The sequence below is a fragment of the Talpa europaea genome (assembly GCF_964194135.1).
Source record: "Talpa europaea genome assembly, chromosome: 5".
Classification (NCBI taxonomy): Eukaryota; Metazoa; Chordata; class Mammalia; order Eulipotyphla; family Talpidae; genus Talpa; species Talpa europaea.
In genome coordinates, this window is record NC_140071.1 from 20,723,414 (window position 1) to 20,746,345 (window position 22,932).

The window sequence follows — 22,932 nt, forward strand, 5'->3', positions numbered from 1 at the left end:
AAAAACTATTTACAAACAGGAAGTTTGTCCTCCTCCTCCACACTATATGTCCCTACCCCTAAATTAGCTTCAAGTGGCAATCAAAAAGAGATTTAAATAATTCCCACCACGCCTCATCGGGCTTTGATAAAGACAGAGCCATCTGGTGGTGACGCACCATCCTCCTTCTCAGTTACAGTCTCTACAGTCCCAGAAGCTGATACAATAACCATTGTTTTATTTGCTGAAACCATCTTCTGTTTTTCAGCAATAGCTGCACACACTGCAACAATCTCATCACTTTCAAAGTCATAGTCAGGAATTGACTTTGGTGAGAAATGTCTCATTTCTGCTGGTGCTTCAGATTTTTTAATCCTCTGTGCTACCTTCTGCTGCTCCTGGAGTGTTCTTGCCCAAGAAAGGTCTTCTTTCCATATTTCCGGGTTCATTGGGTAGATGTGAAGGGCTACTTGAAAACTCCGAATTGCCTAGGGAACAAAATGATCAGCTTTTCATTTTCTTTGTTTTAAAACCTGAGTGTACTTTGTTCTATGTTTATGAGTTACTATTTTTAAAATGCAATTTGTAGGGGCCTCCCCCGGCAGCGCAGCGGTTGAGCACTGGGCTGCAAAGCTGCCCGCAGCCTCTGCAGCACCATTTCGATCCCCAGCCGCAGGGCGAGGGTCCCACATGGCACAACAGACCTCTCCTGCCACCCGCTGCTCCCCCTCAGCAGTGTATTTCGTGGGTCTGTCTGTTCTGTTCACTGCTCTGGCTCTGGTGAATTCTCTCACCCTCCCACGCTTCTGACTGTACCCAATGCTTATATAAATAAACAAATAAATCTTTAAAAAAAAATGTAATTTGTACTTATTTTTAGACAGGATTGATAAATGACTATGTCCTTTTTTTCAGCTGATCAAAATTAACAATCACAAGAAAATTTCATCATTATAACAAAAAAAAATCTGCCTTCCATACCAAGACTATCTCTCCTAATCCAAGCTGAGCACGTCCCAAAGTTTGCCAAGACTCCCAAGAATGTGGGTTTCTCTGGACAGCCATTTCTGCTGCATGAACTGCTGGGAACATTTCATGAAGAGACATTAGGACCTACAGTCAAAAAGAAGAAACAAAATCTGTTAGTAATACAAAAAAACTAGCAAACTCTGAATTGATAACTACATGCAAACAACCCATTTCATTTATAAAAATATTTTTTTAGTGTGGTAAACATAGCATTTCAGTGGTTTTGACCCCCTCTTCTGCCATTCAGGGTGAAGAATTATACTCTTCTTCCTAGTCCTGAAATAACTACGAAACCCTAAGCTATTTCCTTTCTAACCATTGGACCCTACTGTCCATCTGGTTAAAACCAGTAGTCATATTCTAGCCATGATGGTTCAGAGCTTTTTGAACTCTCAATTCTATTTCTGTTTATTCTACTTACAATGTGGTTTTAGGAACCACAAGTCTTGCTGCTAAACTGGGTAATTTAAATTTGTTCAGTGACCCATCCTGTCACTAGTGAACATCTTCCTGCAACAAAAATCATTTAAACACTCCACAGTGTTTAAACACTCCATTACTGGGTTCTTCAAACAACAGAAATCTAAAAAATAGGAAATTCCAAGACACTTCAATCTATGAAAAGGGCTGGATTTTAGCTATAACCTTTGGAAGCATCCACATGCCACAAGGTTTGTGACACAACCATCATTAACAGGACCAAATCAAGTAATTTATTTTGTACCGTTTGCTATAAAACAAGCATTTGAAATGTACAGATTCAAGGCTGAAAATTAAAAACTTATCCAAGTGAAGATCCTCAGGGTACTTCATTCAATGCACATAATTTATGTGGGCTTTTCTGGGATAGATTAGAATCAAAGCTGATCTAAAGGATGTGCTCTATATTTGAGATCAGTATCTGAAAGTTGCATGGATCAAAGCTGAATTAATCACAACTATTCCCTGCCAAAAATGTTCAATGCTGTTTGAAACTTCAAAAGTCTCTTGGGTAACGGAAGTGCTCCAAGGTATTCTTTATAGACTTTCCCACAAAATACTAAAAATTTATTTTCTCAGTATAAATACTATTGTTAAACTATCAATAAATTGAGGATGTTCTGACTTTTGCTAAGGATGAGGCCATCCTTAGAGAGATACCATCATCCAGAACTCAATCAATCCTCACTTTGAAGAAGTTAAGTAAACTGCTAAGTCCACTATAGTTAATTTCCAAGGAAAGCAAATGCATTTCGTTTATACAAAACATCGCCAGTGATTTTTTTAAAAGATAACCAACTGCTCATATCTTGCCATAGGCAGGGTGAAATAACAGCTGACTTTATTATGAAAAGAAGCAAATTTCTACCACCATGCATAAGGCAGAGCCATACATACTGGGGACATGTTTTTTCCCCAAATGAATTATGTTTGAAAAAGTGGAAGGAAATGCTATTTTCATCTGTCATTGAAATTCAAAGTACAAGTGAAATTCGACACAATCATTACCTGTGATTTCATCTCATATAGGGTAGCATCATTTGGGGTTAACTGTAGCGCTTCATCCCACTTCTGAATTGCCTCTCGATATCTGTGGTTGTTAAAGTTACATTCATATTTTCAGTAAGTCCTTGAGAATACATGACCAAATTTAAAAATCAGATAGGAAGGAATAATTGTTTATCAAGAAACATGTCCTCAAAAATTGATGATGGTACAAAAGCAGTAAAATTTAAGAGATAAAGAGAAAGGACAGCAAAGGAGAAAATATACATACAAATATAAGAGAACTTGGAAAGTTTTCTCTGAGATGTTATTTTCTAGACTGAGAAACTACTACCAGAATTTCACCTTTTTTCAGACTTCCATGTCTATATTTGTTGTCAGTCATTTTAGGTGTACAATAATGGGCTTCTCTGAGGAATTTACGATCCTGTTACAGTTCTGGGCTCTACTGCAGCAAACCAGCTAGCACAGACATGAGATACCATTAAAAAAAAGTTACCATTGGGCCTCCCCTGGTGGCGCAGCGGTTGGGTGCTGGGCTGTGAAGCTGCCCGCAGGCTCTGCAGCGCCGGCTCAATCCCCAGCCACCCAGCCACCCAGCCACTGGCGAGGATCCCACATGGCGCGCAGACCTCTCCTGCCACCCGCTGCTCCCCTCAGTAGTGTATTTCATCAGTCTGCCTGCCTGTTCGGTTCCCTGCTCTAGCTCTGGTGAATTCTCTCACCCTCCCGCACTTCTAACTGTACCCAGTGCTTGAATAAATAAATAAATTTAAAAAAAAGTTACCATTCAAGAAGTTGCCAAATAACTTTGTAAAGATTCTCCAGTTTGAAGTTCCTTGTTTGTAAGCTCCTGTTAGTACAGAAACCATGCCTGTTCATTACTGTCAATACATGGTAAGCTTGTAAGTAATGGGACATTGTGAAGATGTCAATTTCCACCCCCTTCTTTTCACTAATCTCTCTTTTGATTTCCAGAGCCACCCAGATGTTAGCGAACTGACATCTCATTCTAGCTGTCCCACAGACACTGTAGGTTCAGTATGCCCCAAGCAGGTCTTCGCACACTCTGTGCAAATCTGCAGAAGCACAGCAGCGCACATTCTCTTTTTTAATAAACTTAAGGAATGATGAAGTCCTATGTGTAATCAAAGTTTTGTGTAACCAAAGCATTTTCACAAGGTTAACTCATTTACTTGAGTATTTCTAGGAGGAGAGAGCGCTAATTACCAGAACATTCTTCATTTATAAGATGCTCAAATTTTATCCTGCATATTTGCACTAGTTTTGCTACTAGTTCTGCTTCCAAGGACTAAATTGAAGATATACACAACCCACCCATTTTCATTCCTGACTATAATCTAGAAAGATTTTGGATGGGAACATGAACACACACACACACACACACACACACACACACACAAACTGAATGTACGTGTATATGTCCCCTACACAGAATGAATAGAATGAACTGTTTACCACTGAAATTTGATAAGGCATCAATAGATTAATACATTAAATTGTAAGTTGATAAATAAAAAGGGAAAATAATCATGCATTTATTATGTTTTTCCTATATGAACTGTATTTCCAAGTTAACTAGTTGATGAGAAAAAGTTCTTTATGGAGGAAAAATAACTAATAAATCAAGAAGAATATTACAATTTTTAAAATCATTTATTCATGAAATACTAATGGATCTAAGCAATGACCATCAATGAGCACTAAAACTGTCAGAGGAAAAGACGGATGCAGAACTATATAGTGGAGAATTAAGGCTGACACTCCACCCAAGCCCTGTAATTGATCTCAATATCACTAAAGAGGACTCCCAATAATATACACATCATAATATTGATAGATGCAACAGAAAGTAAACAATACTTTTTTTACCCCATATGAATAATTTTATTAGGGTAAAAAATATCATTATGCGCCTCCCTGGTGGTTCAAGGGGTTAAGATGCAACCTATGAAGCTATCCACAGTGATTGCAGCATGAGTTCGATGCCTGGCCAGGGAGATACCCACATGGTACAGAAGACCTCTCCTGTCTTGCTGCTGTTCCCTTCAGCAGTGTGTTTCAATCAATCTGCTTATTCTGTTTCTCCAATCTGTCTCTGGTGAATCTTCTCACCCCCAACCCCCACCTTTGGCCTGTACCCCAGTTCTTGTATGCATAAATAACCTTTAAAATATATATACAGCATTATTTTTCTTAGTATTAGTTGGCTCACAGAACTTTTTCAACAGATGGGATGGCAGTGGTATTTATATGTATGTCCAAAATGCTTTTAGTGAATTGAAGTTATAGAGCACACTGCCCCCTGGAATCTTGAGAGAAAGAAAAATAGAATTACAGTCAGGATCAGTTTAACTACAGCAGAAGATATTAAGAATCATAAACTAGAGAAATACCTAACAGGTAAATCTGACAAATTACTAGGGAGTGAGTGGGGACTCTCTTGAGAATGAGAAACTGATGAGGGAACCTACATGCTGACAGCTTCCATACTTAATGGATTTTACCTCTAGGTATCTGGTGACACAGGGGTTAAAGTCTCAGTGCTGTGAAGCTATCAACAGTCACTGTGGCATGAGTTGAATCCCCCGCCAGGGAGCTGACCCACATGGTGCAGCAGATCTCTCCTATCTCGCCTGCTGCTCCCCTCAGCAGTGTAGCAGTGTATTTCAGTAGATCTGCCTGTTCTGCCCCTGACTCTGCCTCTGGTGAATGATTGTTGAGATACATTACATAAAAAAGGGAAGGAAGAGAATGGTGTATATATTTAGAATGCTACCATTTATAATGTTTTATAGATAAACAGACCCACATGCTTATAAATCTAAAGATTATCTCTGACAGGACATCAAGAAACTGGTAACTGTGGTTGCCTGTGAGAAAGTAAACTAAGAGACCAGGGCACTGAGGGGTGAAGGAGACTTACTTTTCATTGTTTATCCTTCATTAAGATTGCATTTTCTTTTTAAAATCATGAGCATTTATTGCCTTTTCTTTTCACTAATGATTTTAAGAATAAACGAAACAAACCATGGGAATGGGTAAGATAACACAGAGAGCACATGAGATAGATAGCACAACTCAGTTTTAAAGTTCAGAGGTCAAGCAGAAAAGGAAAGAGCAGCAAAATGAGAAGCAAAGAGAGGGAGGAGTAAATTCAGGAGAATGTGTGATTTCATATAAACCAAGAGAAAGTCTATCACAGAGAGAGCCATGAGCTGTACCTCACAGAGAAAGGCCTCTGCTGACCAAACAGGATTCTTAGGACGGTGGGAACAGAAATCAGACTGAAGAGTGAACTGGAGTAAACAAGCCAGACAATGAATGCTGGCAACTTTCAGCAAGTTTTTCTGTGATTAGCAGAGACAGAAGATCAAGAGAAGGTTAACCTATATTTCAAACACTTATCTAAACTGAATTCATCACTGTCTCATACCCTCAAAGTTACTCTACTCTTATATGCCTGGTTAGAGAACAGATCATCAGTCATTAAGACAGAATCCTAAAGTCATTCTTGACTCTACTGTTCTTTGCCCTAGATCACATTAGTCATCAATTCTTTCTCAAGTTCTTTTCTTTAACCCACTATCACTGTTTCTACTTCATATAAGTACTCATTCTTCCTTGGCAGGATTATTAAAAATTCAATTAACCAGTCTTCCCTGTGACTAAAAGTCTTGCCTGATTCCACTCCATTTTCTACTTTATCTCAGAAAAATTTATCTGAAACACAATTTTGATATGTTCCCTTAAGGAATGAGTATTTCAACAGCTTCTGGTTACCTTCAGGACATTAAAGTCCAGGCCTCTTCAATTTAGCAGATGCTAGACATGGTACCAAAGTTTACCAAAGTCGCCATTCACCTCAAGACATACCCTCAGCTAACATTGTACATTAGGCCTCTTCTAGTTCTCCTGAATCTTCTTTTTTTTTTAAAGATGTATTTATTTATGCATATAAGAACTAGCATACAGGCCAGAGGTGTGGGGGGGTTGAGGGGGTGAGAAGATTCACTGGAGACAGAGTGGGGAACAGAACAGGCAGATTGACTGAAATGCACTGCTAAGGGGAGCAGCGGGTGAGTCAGGAGAGGTCTGCTGCGCCATGTGGGTAGCTCCCTGGCTGGGGATTGAACTCATGCTGCAGTGGCTGTGGGCAGCTTCATAGGTTGCATCTTAACCCCTTGCGCCACCAGGGATGCCCACTACTGAACCATTTTTAATACTCCAAGGGAAGAGATTTTTCTCTGGTGTCCTCTTAGCATGGCACATGCAGATCCCTGTGGCAGGAACACTGCTCTGCCCATTCTTTATCTAACTCCCACTTGTCTTGCACAGCTCTACTCTGATGCCATCTTCTCCCCAAAAGCTTCTCAAACTCTCTTTAACTCTTCCACTCCCTCATTAAGGTAAATGTCCTCCTTTTTCATCATTCAATGCACTCTCAAGAACAATGCCCTTTACTTCATCTCAAAGCAGCTTCCTTCTCTGGCTCATTCCATTAGATGATTATTTTCTTTGAGGCATCAATGCCCAAACAAAGGCATTAAGTAAATGTTCAGTGAGTAAAAAAAATGATATAAAAATTAGTATACTAAGCTAATTTGGGTGAGGGGAGAAGGATATAAAACAACAAATGTCAAATGATGTTGAACATAATTTTATCTTTGCTGAATCAGAGGGGCTTAGATTTTACACAGCTTTAGAGTACATTTTAATTCATTTAAATTCTTGGTAAAAAGAAAAGTTGCATACCTTTAAATACTACTAAACTCTAATGTTTTATTCTAGATAAAACTGATTCTAATTCCTGCAGTTATGTTCTACAAAGTTGCCTTAAAGACAGAATGAGTGGGGGGCCTCCCCTGGTGGTGCAGGCCGTTGAGCACCGCACTGTGAAGCTGTCCACAGCCTCTGTAGCGCAGGTTCGATCCCCGGCCAGGGAGCTATCCACATGGCAAAGCAGACCTCTCCTGTCTCGCCCGCTGCTCCCCTCAGCAGTGTGTTTCGTCAGTCTGCCTGTTCTGTTCCCCACTCTCTCTCTGGTGAATCCTCTCACCCTCCCGCACACCTGGCCTGTACGCTGGTTCTTGCATAAAAATAAATAAATCTTAAAAAAAAAAAACAAAAAACAAAAACCAGAATGAGTGAATCAGGGGGAATTACAGGGCTAAACAGAAACATCTTAGTACATTCTGTTGATTAACACTGAACTCATGGCCAAAGCACTGTAACTCATGCCTGGACAAAGCTTATCTAAGACATATCTTCTCAGCACTTGTACATTAACTTGGGGGCATTTTAGATGGCAAAATCACTAACAGAGTGTGGAAAATACACCACCAGGCCACAGAAAGGACATCTCTTGGCAGTCTGAGAGCTGAGACAAGAAGGCGGAGCATCACCACCTCTTTTGACTCAGTGGGGAAGGCACACATCAAGGGGTGCAAATGTTTTTTCTCTGCTTGTCTGACAATGTGGAGAAAGTGCCAAAAGAGTGGATCTGGGCATTATAAATACATTTCACTGAGTAACGGAACTCACAAATATGGAGTCCATGAGGACTGGCTGTATTTAAGAAGAAAGGTTATATGGTACTTTTATCTATAGCAAAGAAAATTAACTGACCATAAATGATGACCACTTTGTAATGTGACAGATTTCTACAGTTTATTTTCAATACACAATTTTATGTGCTTATGTGAAAATATCAAAACAAATTTAAAAGCTATTCCTACCCATCACATTTTTAGGAAATCAGTAGTTAATGTTAAGATTCATCACTTTTCTCTTTAAAAAGGGGGTAGAGAAAAAAATTAACATGTCAAGAAAATAAGTTTTAACTTTACTTTATATTGCAGTTCTAACAATATTTAAAATAATTTTGCCCCAGAATATTTCATGATAGAAATAACTTCTCTAGTTTTATCTAGATTTTGCCATGGAAAATGACTTTCCTTTTTTTAGCATATTTCAAATAAAAAGTTTAGTTTACTTCTATGATTTTGTGGGAGTTTTCATGTAGACATAATATCTATGTGACAGACATCAGTTTTAGATAGATCCAATACAACTGTAAACTGTGTAGTTTTCAGTGTAGGTAGGACAGGTTCCAGTTTTAGACAAGGATCTATTTCCTGAATTAAACAGAAAAAAAATACTTAAATTATTAGAATTTGGAGTAGCATTCTGAAGAAAGCAAAGACAAACTACTGTGCAGTTATATAGCATTCACCATAAAGGACACTAATGCAGCTTAAGATAAAACTCAGAAGGAAGGAAAAAAGTAAAACAAATATATACTTCGTAAGTCACATATTTTCTCAAGACAATTCTATTTAAGAAGTGTTTCCCTTTTAGGAAAAGTGTGAAGATGATGTTAAAACTCATGTTCGCTTTTATTAGCCAAGAGTAAAGCTAGAAATATACCTTGAAAATAAATCCCACAGTATTCAGGGTTTTAGCAGTCATCACTTACTGAAATAATGTGGGCACAGGATTAGATTAAGTCATAAAGTTCACCTTTAAATAATTTAAACTAGTTACACAAAATAACCAACATCTTTTAAAGCTTCTAATTTATTAAAGACTAGAACGAACACTTTAGGGCAGGTCAATTCACTGTGGAAAGAGAAAGGAACTTTAGTATTACATAAATGTGTTCACACACTGAATAAAGACCATTTTCCAAAACAAATTAAAACACTGATATCAGGACGTTTCTTAGCTGTTACTGTACTGAAAGCAATTATTCTGTTCTACTATTTGGCCCTGCTCCATTCTATTCACCGGCTACCAAGACAATGAATTTTCTAAAACAAAAATATCACAATTTTTATTTCCCAATTTTTAATACAGATACAGGGATCTGTATTCTACCACCTATTTATTCATTCATTTAACATACTCATAAATGCCACAAAATAAAATGCACCAGAAATTAATTTCAGTATCAACAAATAATTTGGATCACAAAAAATATATAAACGGGCAGAACCTGGGAATAATTTAGCTCAAATTTTAAAAATCATAAATACAGGCAGAACTATAGCAAGTTCTACAGAAATTAATGATTCAATACAACATGACAAAAATCACAAGGTTTGAAAAAGGCAACAATAGGATTCTCTCCCTTCACCTGAATGAATTCAAATCAACTGCTTTCATGCATCCTCAGAAAAACCTGTGACCTCTTATCTAAATTATTCTGGTGAATATTCAAACTGGCTCATGGTGCCCAGTTATTTTTCTTTATGGAACAATTAAAAAACTTTACATTTTATGTCTTTGATTTTTAAACTAAAATCTCAAAGTAGACAGTGTAATAGATGTCTTGGCTCAACAAGGTATTATAGATGCAACTGTAGCATCTAACACAACAGCACCTAAAGCATACCAATAATTTCTGTAGATTTAAGGTGAATACAAGTTCCAGTTTGTGTGGGATGAACTGAAACAATGTGGAAGAGGACCTGGTCGGAAAATAGTTGGCACTGCCTAATCCAAATGTAAGGACAGGAAGAACACAGAGCAGGTTTTCTGATCCAGCAGACCGGGTCAAGGAGGAGTCAGAGGCCTCAGTGGCTTTTGCAGGTCTTTTATTTAGATTTACCAGGCATATGGCAGGCAGGGGCGCTGGGGGGCCGGGAGGCTGGCAGTCCTCCCAGCCCCCAGCAAACCTTCACTCTCTCTGGGCTCACTCTGGCATTCTCTCTGCTTCTCTTCTTCTCTCGGCTTCTGCTTGTTCTACTTCTATCTTGGCTTCCGCTTCTGCTGGCGTCCCCATGACGCCGCCCTTATAAACGCAGTCTCTCAGCCCAGGTGTCCCCACTCCAGGTGCCCGCCATCAGGCCTGCATTCAGGACCACAGGGTTCCCTCAGCTACCCTAATGGCGGGAGGGCAGAAAAGCCTGATACTTTTTCCTTACCCTACACCAAATTTACCCTACACATAAATTTAAATTCCTCAATTAGAAATATAGTCTTATGAGACTATATTTGTCATGAAACTCTTGATGTATTTCAGCATATTTGGAGAATCTAACAATAAAAATATACTTTTGTCCTATGAAAGATACACTGCCAGAGAAAAAAGAAAGAATTAATCCTAGGGATCCCTGAAGAATTGCTAGTCCATATGAAAAATGTAAAAATCCTCAAAAAAGGGTTAGCAAATTAAATTCAGCAACTTATTAAAGTACAAATTAAAGTACGATCTACATGCCTTGTATGGTACACCTCAGAAAAACATCAGAAAAGGTTTCATACATAACAGATAATAGAGAAAAAAGTACAAGACACTCAACAATACTTAGTATAATTTAACACCCATTTCTAGTGATTTGTAGTTTTTTTTATTTTTATATTCCCCATACAACTGCAACCAAAATTTCCTTTTTATCTTAAAACATTTTTTTTAAAAAGATTTATTTATTTATTTATACAAGCACTTGGAACAGTCAGAAGCGCGGGAGGGTGAGAGAATTCACCAGAGCCAGAGCGGGGAGCAGAGCAGGCAGAAGGGCCGAAGCACACTGCTGAGGGGAGCAGCGGGCGGCAGGAGAGGTCTGAGCGCCATGTGGGACCCTCCTCCGGTGGCCGGGGAGCAGCCGGGGATCAAACTGGCGCTTCAGAGGCTGCGGGCAGCTTCTAAACCCAGCGCTCAACCGCTGCGCCACCGGGGAGGCCCTGATTTGTAGTTATTACCTATAAAGTTATCAATAAAAGAATATACAACATCAAAAAAATTCAGTCCCTTGGTGCTATTACCTATTCACTAAGCTTTAACGCTATTACCTCTAGAAGCAGTAACATTCATTTAAAAAAGTATGCTTTAGGCACACTGTGGGTGTTTTGAGTTCATCTCTAATAGTTCCAAATGTTGCTATAGATGCAACATGAAAAACTTGGGAAATTTCTAAATTCTGTCTTCTTTTTCTGGAAAATTATTCCTTCATAATAATCCACATAATTTTCTAACAAATGGAGTAGGACTTAATAGTAGCAAATACATCTCCTCCAGTACTGGCCTATCTGTCCAACCATTTTTCTGCTACTCCTCACCCACACCTCTGATCCATTTAGGGAGTTCTCTGCCCCACCCCGCCACGTAGGAGCCACACCTGTGCTCATGTGGGTCTCCAGTGCACATACACGTGCACCTCTAGAATTCCTTTCCTCCTCCTCGCATATTCAAAGGCTCTTTCTCCTCTAAGATCAAGTTGAAATCCCTGTTTATCATGAAGACCATGAGTACCATTTAACCACAAATTAGCACATTTCTTAAGTACTTTCTGTTAATAATTTAAACTATTATTTAAAACACAACCATTTTCACAAAAATCTCACTTAGTGTTCATAAAAGTCCTGCAAGATTGACATTACTTGTTCTCATTTTAGTAATAATGAAACACAGGTTGAGAGCAGCTACAGGACTAGTCCAAAGGTTTGTAATATTAATCCTCCAAAAACCAGGATTTGAAGCCTGATTTTATAACTACAAGACCAATGCTTTCTCCAACTATCCCAAGATTGTCTTTGTTTAATTTTTCTCTAATTTTTCCACATACTTTTATCTTGTCTTTAATAATGAATTCTGAGACTAAAGGGTAGATTTGCTTATGTTCTCAGAACATGGCTGGGCACAGAGAAGGTGCTAATATCACAGATCCCATAAGCTCATTTCTCCTACATTCTCCAAAAGAAATCTTGGAAAGCAGCAGAGAGAAGCAGAAAAGACATGTAAAGAAGGGACAGGCGCTTGCATGATGGTACCGTATGGTGAAAAAGTAAAAACAAATTCTAGCCTAAGTTCAAAGTAGTAAACACCTCAATTCTTACTTTGTTCGATCTCACCACACCAAAAACAGAACTTACAAGAAATCCAAAGACTTGGGGAATGGAAATGTGGGTAGAAAGAATCAAAAGATTAGAATACTAGGTATAGAAGAGGGTCCTTAAGACCCTAATGTTTGAGGGTCTCCCTGGTGGCACAGGGATTTAAGTCTCAGCACTATCAAGCTATCATTAGTCAATGCGGCATGAGTTCCATTCCCTGCCAGGGAGCTGACTCACATGACAGTTAACCCTCCTGTCTCACCCGCTGCTCCCCTCAGCAGTATATTTCAGTAGATCCACCTGTTCTGTTCACCACTCTGTCTCTGGTGAATCCTCTCACCCCCTGTACCTCTGGCCTATACCCCAGTTCTTGTATGCATAAATAAATGAAAATAAATCTATATTAAAAAAAAAACCCTGATGTTTGAGATTTTAAGATTCTTTGTGGCCTTCAGGAAAGGCTGGAGGTCTATGATCTCTAGATCAAATATCAGCACAATAAAGGTCTATATAGTGAATCCTTTAGGCTTTGTGTCTAAATATTCACAGTCACCATCATAACTACTGCATTCTGCTATAGCACAATAGCAGCCATGGACAATACAAAACCAATGGGCATAACTGTGTCCCAATATAACATTATACAAACAGGCTGTGGTTTGCCAACCCCGGCTTTTCTCAGCCCAACCACTATTAATATTTGTCACCTTTGTCAATGTCCATTTCACTTTCAATCCTATATTCTGCCTAACTCAACCAAGGGCAGTTGTCACCATATGAGGGGTTATTTATGGCAATATACTGAGATATTTTTGGTTGTCATGATGGCTTGGAGGCAGTAGTCTCTGAGGAGCAGGGATGTTAATAGCCTGCAAAACATGGGATAATCTTGCATTGGGCACAAGGGCAAAGAACCAAGCCAAAAATGTCAATAATACCATTGCTAAGAAACAGAACAGCTTACTGCAGGCTCCCCACAAATCTACTTATGAACCTAAGCTTGTGTTGTCCTAAGGCAGAAAACAAACCAGGAAGTTCCCGATGATACTATCACTAGTTCTGTCTTCTCTCTCTCTTTTTTTAAAGATTTATTTACTTATGCATACAAGAACTGGGGTGTAAGCCAGAGGTGCAGGAGATGAGATGATTCAACAGAGACAGAGTGGGGAGCAGAACAGGCAGTGAAATACACTCCTGTGGGGAGCAGCAGGCAAGACAGGAGAGGTCTGCTCACCATGTGGGTTGCTCCCTGGCCATCCAGGGATCGAACTCGTGCTGCAGTGGCTGGCAATAGCTTGAAAGTGCTGTCTTTAACACCTGCGCCACCAGGAAGGCCCTCTGTCTTCTCTTTTCATCAGGCAGCATACATATACATATGTACATACACATGCAAACTCAGGTACACAGATTCCAGGAAAATGTCCTCTCCCCTCCATACGCTGCTTTTATGGTGAAGCATAACCACTGCTGCCAACAGAAGTAATGTTAGATGAAATGTGCTTTGTAGCCCACAAGGTATATATACAAAGGCTTCAAGGAGTAAGTGAGCACTTTCCCACTGGCTGAACAGAAGCAAGACCTGATGAGATTTTACCATATCAGCTTGAATTCCCTTCTCCTCTTTATTTCTCACCTCTCTCTTTGATTTACTTCTCTTGATCTATAAATAAAAAGTGGCATCACCTAGTTCTTCCATTTTTGGATCACAGGAAACTTGGCACCCAAAACAATGGTCTCATAATCGTATAGCATATCTCTTAATTCAACTTCAGTTTGGAACAGACTGCACAGACACAGCCCAACTGCAGCTGTTGGATAGGAAGCATTAAGAGATAAAAACTTAAAGTTGCTATGGTTAATAAGTGACCAAAGTCTGAGTCAGCCAGCTTAGAGACAACCCTAACAGTAAGCAAATGAATAGCACAAGGAAGGAAGTAAAGTAAATAGTTCAGGGATCATACAAAGGCAGGGTGAGATCATACCCTACACTGAGGGTAAGGAACAGCTGGTAATCAAACCAAATAAGGGAGATAGCATGCTCATTTAAATTTTACCTGATAGAAATGTCAGAGGGTTTAGCTACTTTGATCCCAATTACATTTCTAATTTACCATAGCTTCAAGTTCAATAAGCTCTATAGTTATCAGCTCATTGATTTAATAAATATTTATTGAGCACCTACTTTGAACCAGGTAGTATGCTAGTATGGAGGATGAAGCATTCAACAGGATATAGATGGATCATGCTATGCTTCTAGATCTTACATTCTAGAACATATGCAAGGAGGCAGAGAGAACAACAACAACAAAAGTCAGTAAAAATATCTGTGTCGTGATAAAAAACAAATGTAGGAATGTGATAGGGAGTGATGGGTAGCTAGATGGTGTGGCCGTTCCCACTGCTGGCTGCTTCACTCCAGATCCTTCACTGACCAGACCCAGGCAGCTTAACACCAGCATAACATCTGGTGCTATGATCCCAGGGCTGACCCCCAGCCTCTCTCAGAGACATGATCTCACATTAACCTGGCTACCATCACTCTGTGTGGCGGACACCCCTACGCTACACAGGCACTGCAACCCCCTGAACACAGGAACTCACTCTGCAGGTCTCCAGGCTTGGGAAGTTCTGTGCAAACATGGCCTCCTCTCCCTTGAAAACCAGGGGAGGTTAAGCAGCAAAATTATGCATGTGGAAAAGAGAAGTACCTTCTAATAACTGTGGCCACTGATGTTTAGAAAGCGAGCACACGTGCAAGCAAACGTGAAGGAGGAGAGGACAATGAGACACAAGGAAAAGCACGAGAAAGTGTGGTGTTAGGGCACTATTTTAAGAAAACAACCATCAGTTATGCTGAATGATGAGAGAAAAGAGACATGATGACTGGATTTGACAACACTGATAACATTTAATTACTAATCTCAGTGAATTAGTTGGGATAGAAACCTGACTGGATGGGCCAAGAAGATAATTTCTCAAAAACTGGCGTTTTTGTTGAGGGGGAAACACAGAACTGGGACAGTAAATGGAGTCAAGGGAAGCTTTTATAAATGGATGCCCCTATGGCATGTTTACATACCAATAAGAGAGGGAGAGAGAGATGACATTAGGATGAAGGGAGATTCTAGGAACAGTCTTCCTGAGCCATGCACAAGTGAAGGGGGGTGGTGGGTGGGTGATAAAAGCAGGAGTCTCTGTTACAACAGAGTGAAGACAGACAGCACCGGTACAGATTCGGTCAAGTTGGAAGATATGGTGGTGACTAGATAAAGGCATCTACACTGACTGCATCTATTCTTTGCCGCAGAAGATAAGTCAGGATCACTGTCATTAAATGAAACCACGCTGGGACTCAATGAAATGTGCATCCCATGGCCAGACCACCTCAAGATCCTCTAGGTAAATAAACTTTAATAGGCAAGGGACAAAATTCATGGTAAATTCTAAACTATCCTTACTACACACACACACACACACACACACACACTCTTCACAGAGAAAAATCAGACACACACACACACACCCCCCTCAGAGAAAAATCAGACTACTTAGCTATACCATCAAATACCACCATCTAGTGGCTGAAACCTTAAAAGCCAACATATTCACGTTACATCCTACACGTGCCTAAAATTCCAGGAGAATTAATACTCTAACATTAGATTGTTAAATTGTTAATTATCCTTGATTATTTATTTTCTACCTTCATACCCAACAGGAGGCGCTAATATATTACAGTTAAAACACCAATTTTTATATTAAAATATATTAATAAAATATTATTCTCAGAATCAAAATGTTTTTACTTTTAATATATTTTAATATATTTTAAAATATATTAATAAAATATTATTCTCAGAATCAAAAGTAAAAACATACCTAATAACTAAAGTGTTAGTTCCTCAATTTTGACTCATTTAAGACAAAAATGATTAACAAGGAACTTCTTAACCACTCTCACATTTTAACAAAAAAGATAGACCAAAGAAAAGAAAAAGAAGTGCTTCTCACTTGCATTACTTCTTTTACTTTCTCAAAGTATTTAATAGTGCACGGCAGGTAACAGTTAAAAGTACAGACCTGATCTTTGGATGACCTAAAAAGTATTCTGTCCTAAGAAAAGACCTGTTCAAATCTACTCCTGCTGATCATACATACATCTTCTAAAAATCATATCCTAGTGTTTATTTTAAATTTATTTATTTATTTAAATTTATTTTAAATCAACAGTCCTCAAGTATAATTTTCCTACTACCATTTTCTTCACCAAGGATAAAAGTTTCAAAATGTTTACAAAAACATGATTTTCAGTCAATATGAAACACAGCAAACAGGCAGCTCTTTCAAATGGCTGCACTAACAACAATCTGATGGTATTATCTCTCAATATAATGCAATCAAAAGCACTAACATTACTTATAAAGTATTACTAGCAATGATTAATCAGAACCTTAATCAAATCTCAACATCTTACTTTCAGTTTTAAGAAATGCACGATAGAAGAACAAGTTAAACGACACCCATAAGGAAACAATCAAATAGAAAATTGGTCTGGACTCTTCAAAATAACAACATCATGGAGGATAAAAGTAGGGGAACCAGACAGACATTAAAGAGACAACATAACAAAGGCAATAATGTATGAGCTCTGTTTGGATCTTGGTGAAACATGAGCACTATTACAGACATTTAGATGAAAGCCGAAAAAATCTAAATATGGATTAGATTAGATTACGGAATTGTTAATTTTCATAGGTTTGCTAATTATTGCATTTGGTAAGATTTAGGAAAAACATGAAATGCGGGAACATGTCATAATGTCTGCAACTCACTTTCAAAGAGATGAGCAAAAAATATATGTTAGTATACAATAATATCTGTGTGTATGTGTGTTTTGGAAGAAACAGATAAGTAAGTATTTAGAATTTTTGAGTCTCAACAGAGAAAATGGAGAGGCTGAACTGTTCTTACAATTTTAATAGATTTAGAAATTTTAAAAATAAAAATGTCCTTCTCCACCCCTAGGTTAGACATCCTACTGTTTTTTTTTCCCTTTCACACTTAGGTTGCGTCTTCTACAGTCCATCTTTCCACATGATGATAGGTACAGATCATTTTATTTGCCTATAGGTAGAATTCCAGTTTTCTCTACACAAACTACTAGACAATGTCTTTTCTCCACTAATTTGTGGAAGAAAGATTTTTGTCTAACTGAAAGATCTAAACAGAGGAAGGGGAAAAGGACTAAGAAAGTAGGGAAAAAAAAGAGTAAAAGAAAAATGAAAAAAAGGAAAGGGTTTATACTGAAGGAGTATAAGAGTTGAGCAAGGACTAAGAATAAATGCAGCCGCTTCCAATTCCTGTACACAAAACCATATTTACTAAAGTATTAAAGGTGTCAATAGAAAAAGGTGATTGAACACTTATTTAAAACAAACAAAACAAACAAATACATGCCCTCAAAGTTCTTCAGGAAACATATGACTGATCTGGCATATAACTTTCTAGGAGAAAATTTCCAAAAATTAATAACCAATGAGTTGTATTATATTTTATTGCGCATTTACTCTTCTTTAGAACAAAAATCATGGAGAAACAGAGACACTGTAAGCATTCTGAAGATTCTTTTATAAAATTTCATATTTAAAATTTATTTCTGGGCCTCCCTGGTGGCGCAAGGGGTTAAGACGCCACCTATGAAACTGTCCGCAGCCTCTGCAGCACAAGTTCAATCCCCGGGCCAGCCAGGGAAAAACCCACATGGCGCAGCAGACCTCTCCTGACTCAACCCACTGCTCCCCTCAGCAGTGTACTTTGGTCAATCTGCCTGTTCTGTTCCTCACTGTCTCTGGTGAATCCTCTCATCCCCTAGGCCTGTACCCCAGCTCTTGTATACATAAATAAATCTTTAAAAAAAAATTATTTCTTTAATTCAGTACCTCAATAAGATTTTAAAAACATGAATTTATAGAATTCATAACTCTTTATCCTATCACTGATATTTGACTCAGAAAATGTTAACTGCTCTCTAAGAAAATTCTAAGCACATACCTTTTATTTTCAGCTAAACTGGCTCCTTCATCCTTCAGCTTTTTACTTTTTTCAGCACAGCCTTCAAGGAGAATTTCCTTCCTACGTTTAACAGCATGAACCCAGTTGCCTTCATCGTTCTCAGATACATCCTTCTCATCTGCAGCTTCAGCTTCAAACTGCTGGGAAGTGACCTTTGAGACCTTCTCACCAATTTTCCTCTTCCATCCAAAGGAAGCCATTCTGGAAATTACAAAGAAACAGTATAAAATTTCAAACATGGCTCTCTACAGAAGTATTTCAACTAACAGGTGGAGAAGGGATAATAAACTCAGACCATCACCATTTTTTAATCCCTAATTATATACAGGATCTAGGCAATAATCATCAGAGACTGCTAACATCACTAAGACAGAAAAAAAGGACTTTAATCTTTTAGGAATATATTCTAAAATAATTCACATGAAATAATGAGATACCTAGGAATTGTTTCAAAGTAACCAGACATGGGTGAAACAGAGAGAAATAAAGATAAGATTGCTATGAGCTGACAGTTGATGAAGTTAAATGACAAGTATATAGGATTCCTTATACTTCTCACTTTTCATATATGTTTAAAATTTTCCATAATAAAATATTTTAAAAGATTCAAACTTGGTAAATTAGTTCAGAGCTGGGGCCTGCCTGGTGGCACAAGGGGTTAAGACACAGCAATATAAAGCTACCCGCAGCCACTGTGAGTTCCATCCCTGGCCTGGGAGCTACCCACATGGCGCAGCAGACCTCTCCTGACTCGCCTGCTGCTCCCCTCAGCAGTTTATTTCAGTCAATCCGCCTGTTCTGCTCCCCACTCTGTCTCTGGTGAATCCTCTCAGCCACTGCACCTCTGGCCTGTACCTCAGTTCTTGTATGCATAAATAAATCTTTTTAAAAAATTAATTCACAGAGCTATTGGGTTGATCAAAAAGACAACAAATGTTAAACTGCTTCATAAACCTGCCACAATAAACACATGTAAGGGATTAGAAAGAGAGGATAACTGAACAAAGTTTAAAAAAAAACCCTGGAAGAACTCAACAGATAATTATCCAGAGAATAAATTTACTGAGAAAGCTGAGAACTCTTACAGGTTAGTTACATGAATGGATTCTAAGTTACTGAGAACCCCCAGGAATTGTATATAACTTTGATAGGCCTGTGTGCATTCTGGAAAAGAGTATAAGCTTTCATTCCATTCTTTAAAAAGTATATAATCCAAGGAGATTATGATGAACAGACTGATCAACCAGAGGGCTGAGGAAAAGCAATGATCTGGAGAGCCCCATAGCACTACCAAACAAGGAACATGGTGGAAGTAAAGGAGGCAGAGAAAAGAAAGAGTAAGTTTGAGCAGATAGTGAGTCCTTCATCACTGATGCACACGGCTGAAGTATAAATAATCACTAGAGAGAAAGGCCCAAGGTCATGGCAGAACTTGGAAGGGTAAGAGAATTGTGGGTAATGTTCCCAAGTCCTTAATAAACGTAAGGAAGTGCTACTGAACTACAACAATCAAGAAACGTGCAGGGGGAACCACATGCTTTCCATGGAAGCAGGGATTTTGGACAAGTCTGGAGGACAGATGGCACTAGGCCGTTAGGTCAATGCCCAACTTTACTCCCACGCTAATAATGTAGAGAAGGCGGCATTTCTGACGTTTGAAGGTGACTACAAGTTACTTGGGGGGATAACCAAGAAATGAATGAAAACGAAGGGTGTCCTTATGGAAGAGAAGTGTAGAATCACAGAGTGACGGCAACCCGAGGGGACGGATCCTTAAGGAAGTCTCACGAGGTCTCAGGCTATGTCGAAACAAGAAAATAGTCTTGTATTTGTGACTGTCTATAAAGGCAACAAGAATGAGAGGCTTGAGTTGTCTCACTTTAGATTTCGAGATGGAACTCTGTTTCTAAATCAGCATCCTGAGGCACCAGGATGAAAAACTGCAGGTGAAAAACTGGTGTGTCTGTTTACTAAAGGCAAATGACATCAGAACTCAGTGGCTAGGTCTACAGATGGCAGCAGGGATGAGAGTAGAAAGGAAAGGAAAAAAGAACAGACCAACAAGTACTTTTTTAAAAATTAATATGTTATTGAGACTCCCATTACCCTCCCTCGTCCTTCAAATCAAACCACTACTATATATGCTGAAGTGTAGGTTAAGGCCCAGACGGTTCTCAGCCATACAGGAAAGCCCCACACATGGCTGGTGGGGTAGTTTCTGCCATTCTCCCCCACAAATTCTTTAAGATGTCCCAGAGATAAGAGGCTGTGCAGGTCAGGACAGAAAGGGTTCCTTGGGTATAAAAGATGCCTTTGGCTAGAGGACCATTAGCAATTAATAAGTTTAGCCTTGATGAAGGGGACAAGAATACATTCCTCTCAGACAAGAGTTAATATTAAGTGAAAAGTAAAGTTCAGGAGTAGGGGCAAAGAAAATGAAAGATGCCATACCCTCAAGGCACACATTTCTCAAAGAACTAGGAAGCTGCTCATCTGCTCAATTAAAGGAAAAGAAGTGAATCCGAGCACTTGAGAAGAATGGAAAAAAATCCAACAGCCATATAGTATGAGTAAAGATACAAAACACTTGAAAGGCCGACTGGTTAAAAAGCTGGGATCTGTCACCAAGGCTATTAGTACGGTTTTATATTTCCTTAAAATCTGGCTGGAAACCACAAAAGTATATTCAATTACAGTACAGGTTAAGTGCTCTCAGCGAGTAAACAAAAGATGCTATGCTGTAAGAGAAGATGCATGAGGCTTCCCTGAGGCTTAAGAAAGTCAGGCTTGGGCCTCCCTGGTGGCGCAAGGGGTTAAGCAATGCACTACGAAGCAATCCGAAGAGTTCGATCCCTGGCTGGTCAGGGAGCTACCCACATGGTGTGGCAGACCTCTCCTGTCTTGCCCGCTGTTCCCCTCAGCAGTGTATTTCAGTCTGCCTGTTCTGTCCCCCACCTCTGTCTCTGGTGAGTTCTCTCTCTCTCTCTCTCTCTCTCTCTCTCTCTCTCTCACACACACACACACACACACACAGACACACACACACCCCATCCCCCACATCTCTGGCCTGTACCCCAGCTCTTGTATGCAAATAAATAAATCTTTTAAAAAAAAAAAAAGTAAGTCAGGCTTAAAAGGAGGGTGAGTTCTAGCACATACACAAAACACTTTCTGCCTTGGAAAAGTTAACACTCCGACTAGATTCAGATATCTTAAAAATTAGAGTTGCTTGATCCTCTTAGGCCATCTGAGCAGAAATGAAAACTTCTTATAAAGAAGGCTTTCCTGAAGCTCTTATCAGCTAGACACGGCGCAACATCCGAGCCATTCCATTTTCCCACTAGGATAAGATATATGGGCAAATCATCATCAGGTTGCATGTTCAACTCATGCAACACCACAAATTCATTTTGTGCAGAGTTCTAATCAGTAAAAGCCAAGTGTGTTCTAAACAACTATGCTGTGCTCTAAATTTTTCTGCCGACACCACGATCCGTGCAGTGGGTGTTCCAGTGCTGTGGACCGCCCGAGGTTGCAACCAGGCACCCACCAGAGGATGCTCGTTTTCACCGCGTGGGAGGACGGAGCACCCAAGGCGAGAAACCCCTGGATGGCCGCGATCAGGAAGTAAACCACCGCAACCTTCTAGGTGAAGCTGTATTCAGAGGTGAGGAATTCAAGAATTGGTTTCCCCGAAAATGTCACCGTAAGCGAGAAATCCGTATTAGCAACTTAATTTTCCACAACATGAAATCGTGCCAGCTTCATCAAGGCTGCCTCGGACGTCCCCCGCGAGTTGATCAAGACCAACCCCAGTTGCTGACACCTTTAGGGAGGGTGGAGAGCGAGCTCGGTTTACGGGGGTGGAGAGCGAGCTCGGTTTACGGGGAGTAGAGAGCGAGCCCGGTTTACGGGGGGGGGGGGTAGAGAGCCAGCTGGGTTTATGGGGGGTGGAGAGCTACCTCGGTTTAAGGGGGCGGAGAGCTACCTCGGTTTAAGGGGATGGAGAGTGAGCTCGGTTTCGGGGGAGGTGGAGAACGAGCTTGGTTTGGGGGGGGGGGGTGGAGAGCGACTTCGGTTTAGGGGGGTGGAGAGCGAGCTCGGTTTAGGGAGGGGTGGTGAGCGAGCCCGGCTCCGGGGGGGGAGGGTACAGAGCGAGCTCGGCTCCGCGCCCCCCGCAGCTCAGAGCAGGCCGAGGCCGCGCCGTCAGCCCAGGAAGCGCGGAAGCTGCTCCCGCGCCGGAGCTCGGGGCCCCGAACCCCACACTCGCAGGTGCCCAGAGACCAACCTTAGACTCGCGGCTCTGCCACACCTCCGCTGGTCTCAACTCCGACTACCCAAGCGCCTCTCTCCTCTAACCACAAGCCCCCCGTCCCGCTCTCTCTCCCCTCCCGCCGGCTTTTTCGGGAACCGAGCAGCCTAGGGCACCTGCGAATCCCTCCGCTGGCCCCGTGTTTACATTCCGCTTGCCCTTTACCCACCGGAAGCGGAAGTTATGGTGCCCCCCCC

The 22,932-nt window shown here is 40.1% G+C and overlaps 1 protein-coding gene across 1 annotated transcript; it reads right to left on the reverse strand.

The window, feature by feature from the left end:
• Positions 1 to 113: 113 nt before the first annotated feature.
• Positions 114 to 18,623, reverse strand: TTC33 (tetratricopeptide repeat domain 33; the record flags this gene model as incomplete). Its single annotated transcript, XM_084233516.1, has 4 exons — positions 114 to 467; positions 961 to 1,092; positions 2,497 to 2,578; positions 18,403 to 18,623. The coding sequence occupies 4 exons, from the start codon at positions 18,621 to 18,623 to the stop codon at positions 114 to 116; spliced, it is 789 nt and encodes a 262-aa protein (XP_084089642.1).
• Between the last annotated feature and the right edge of the window lie 4,309 nt (positions 18,624 to 22,932).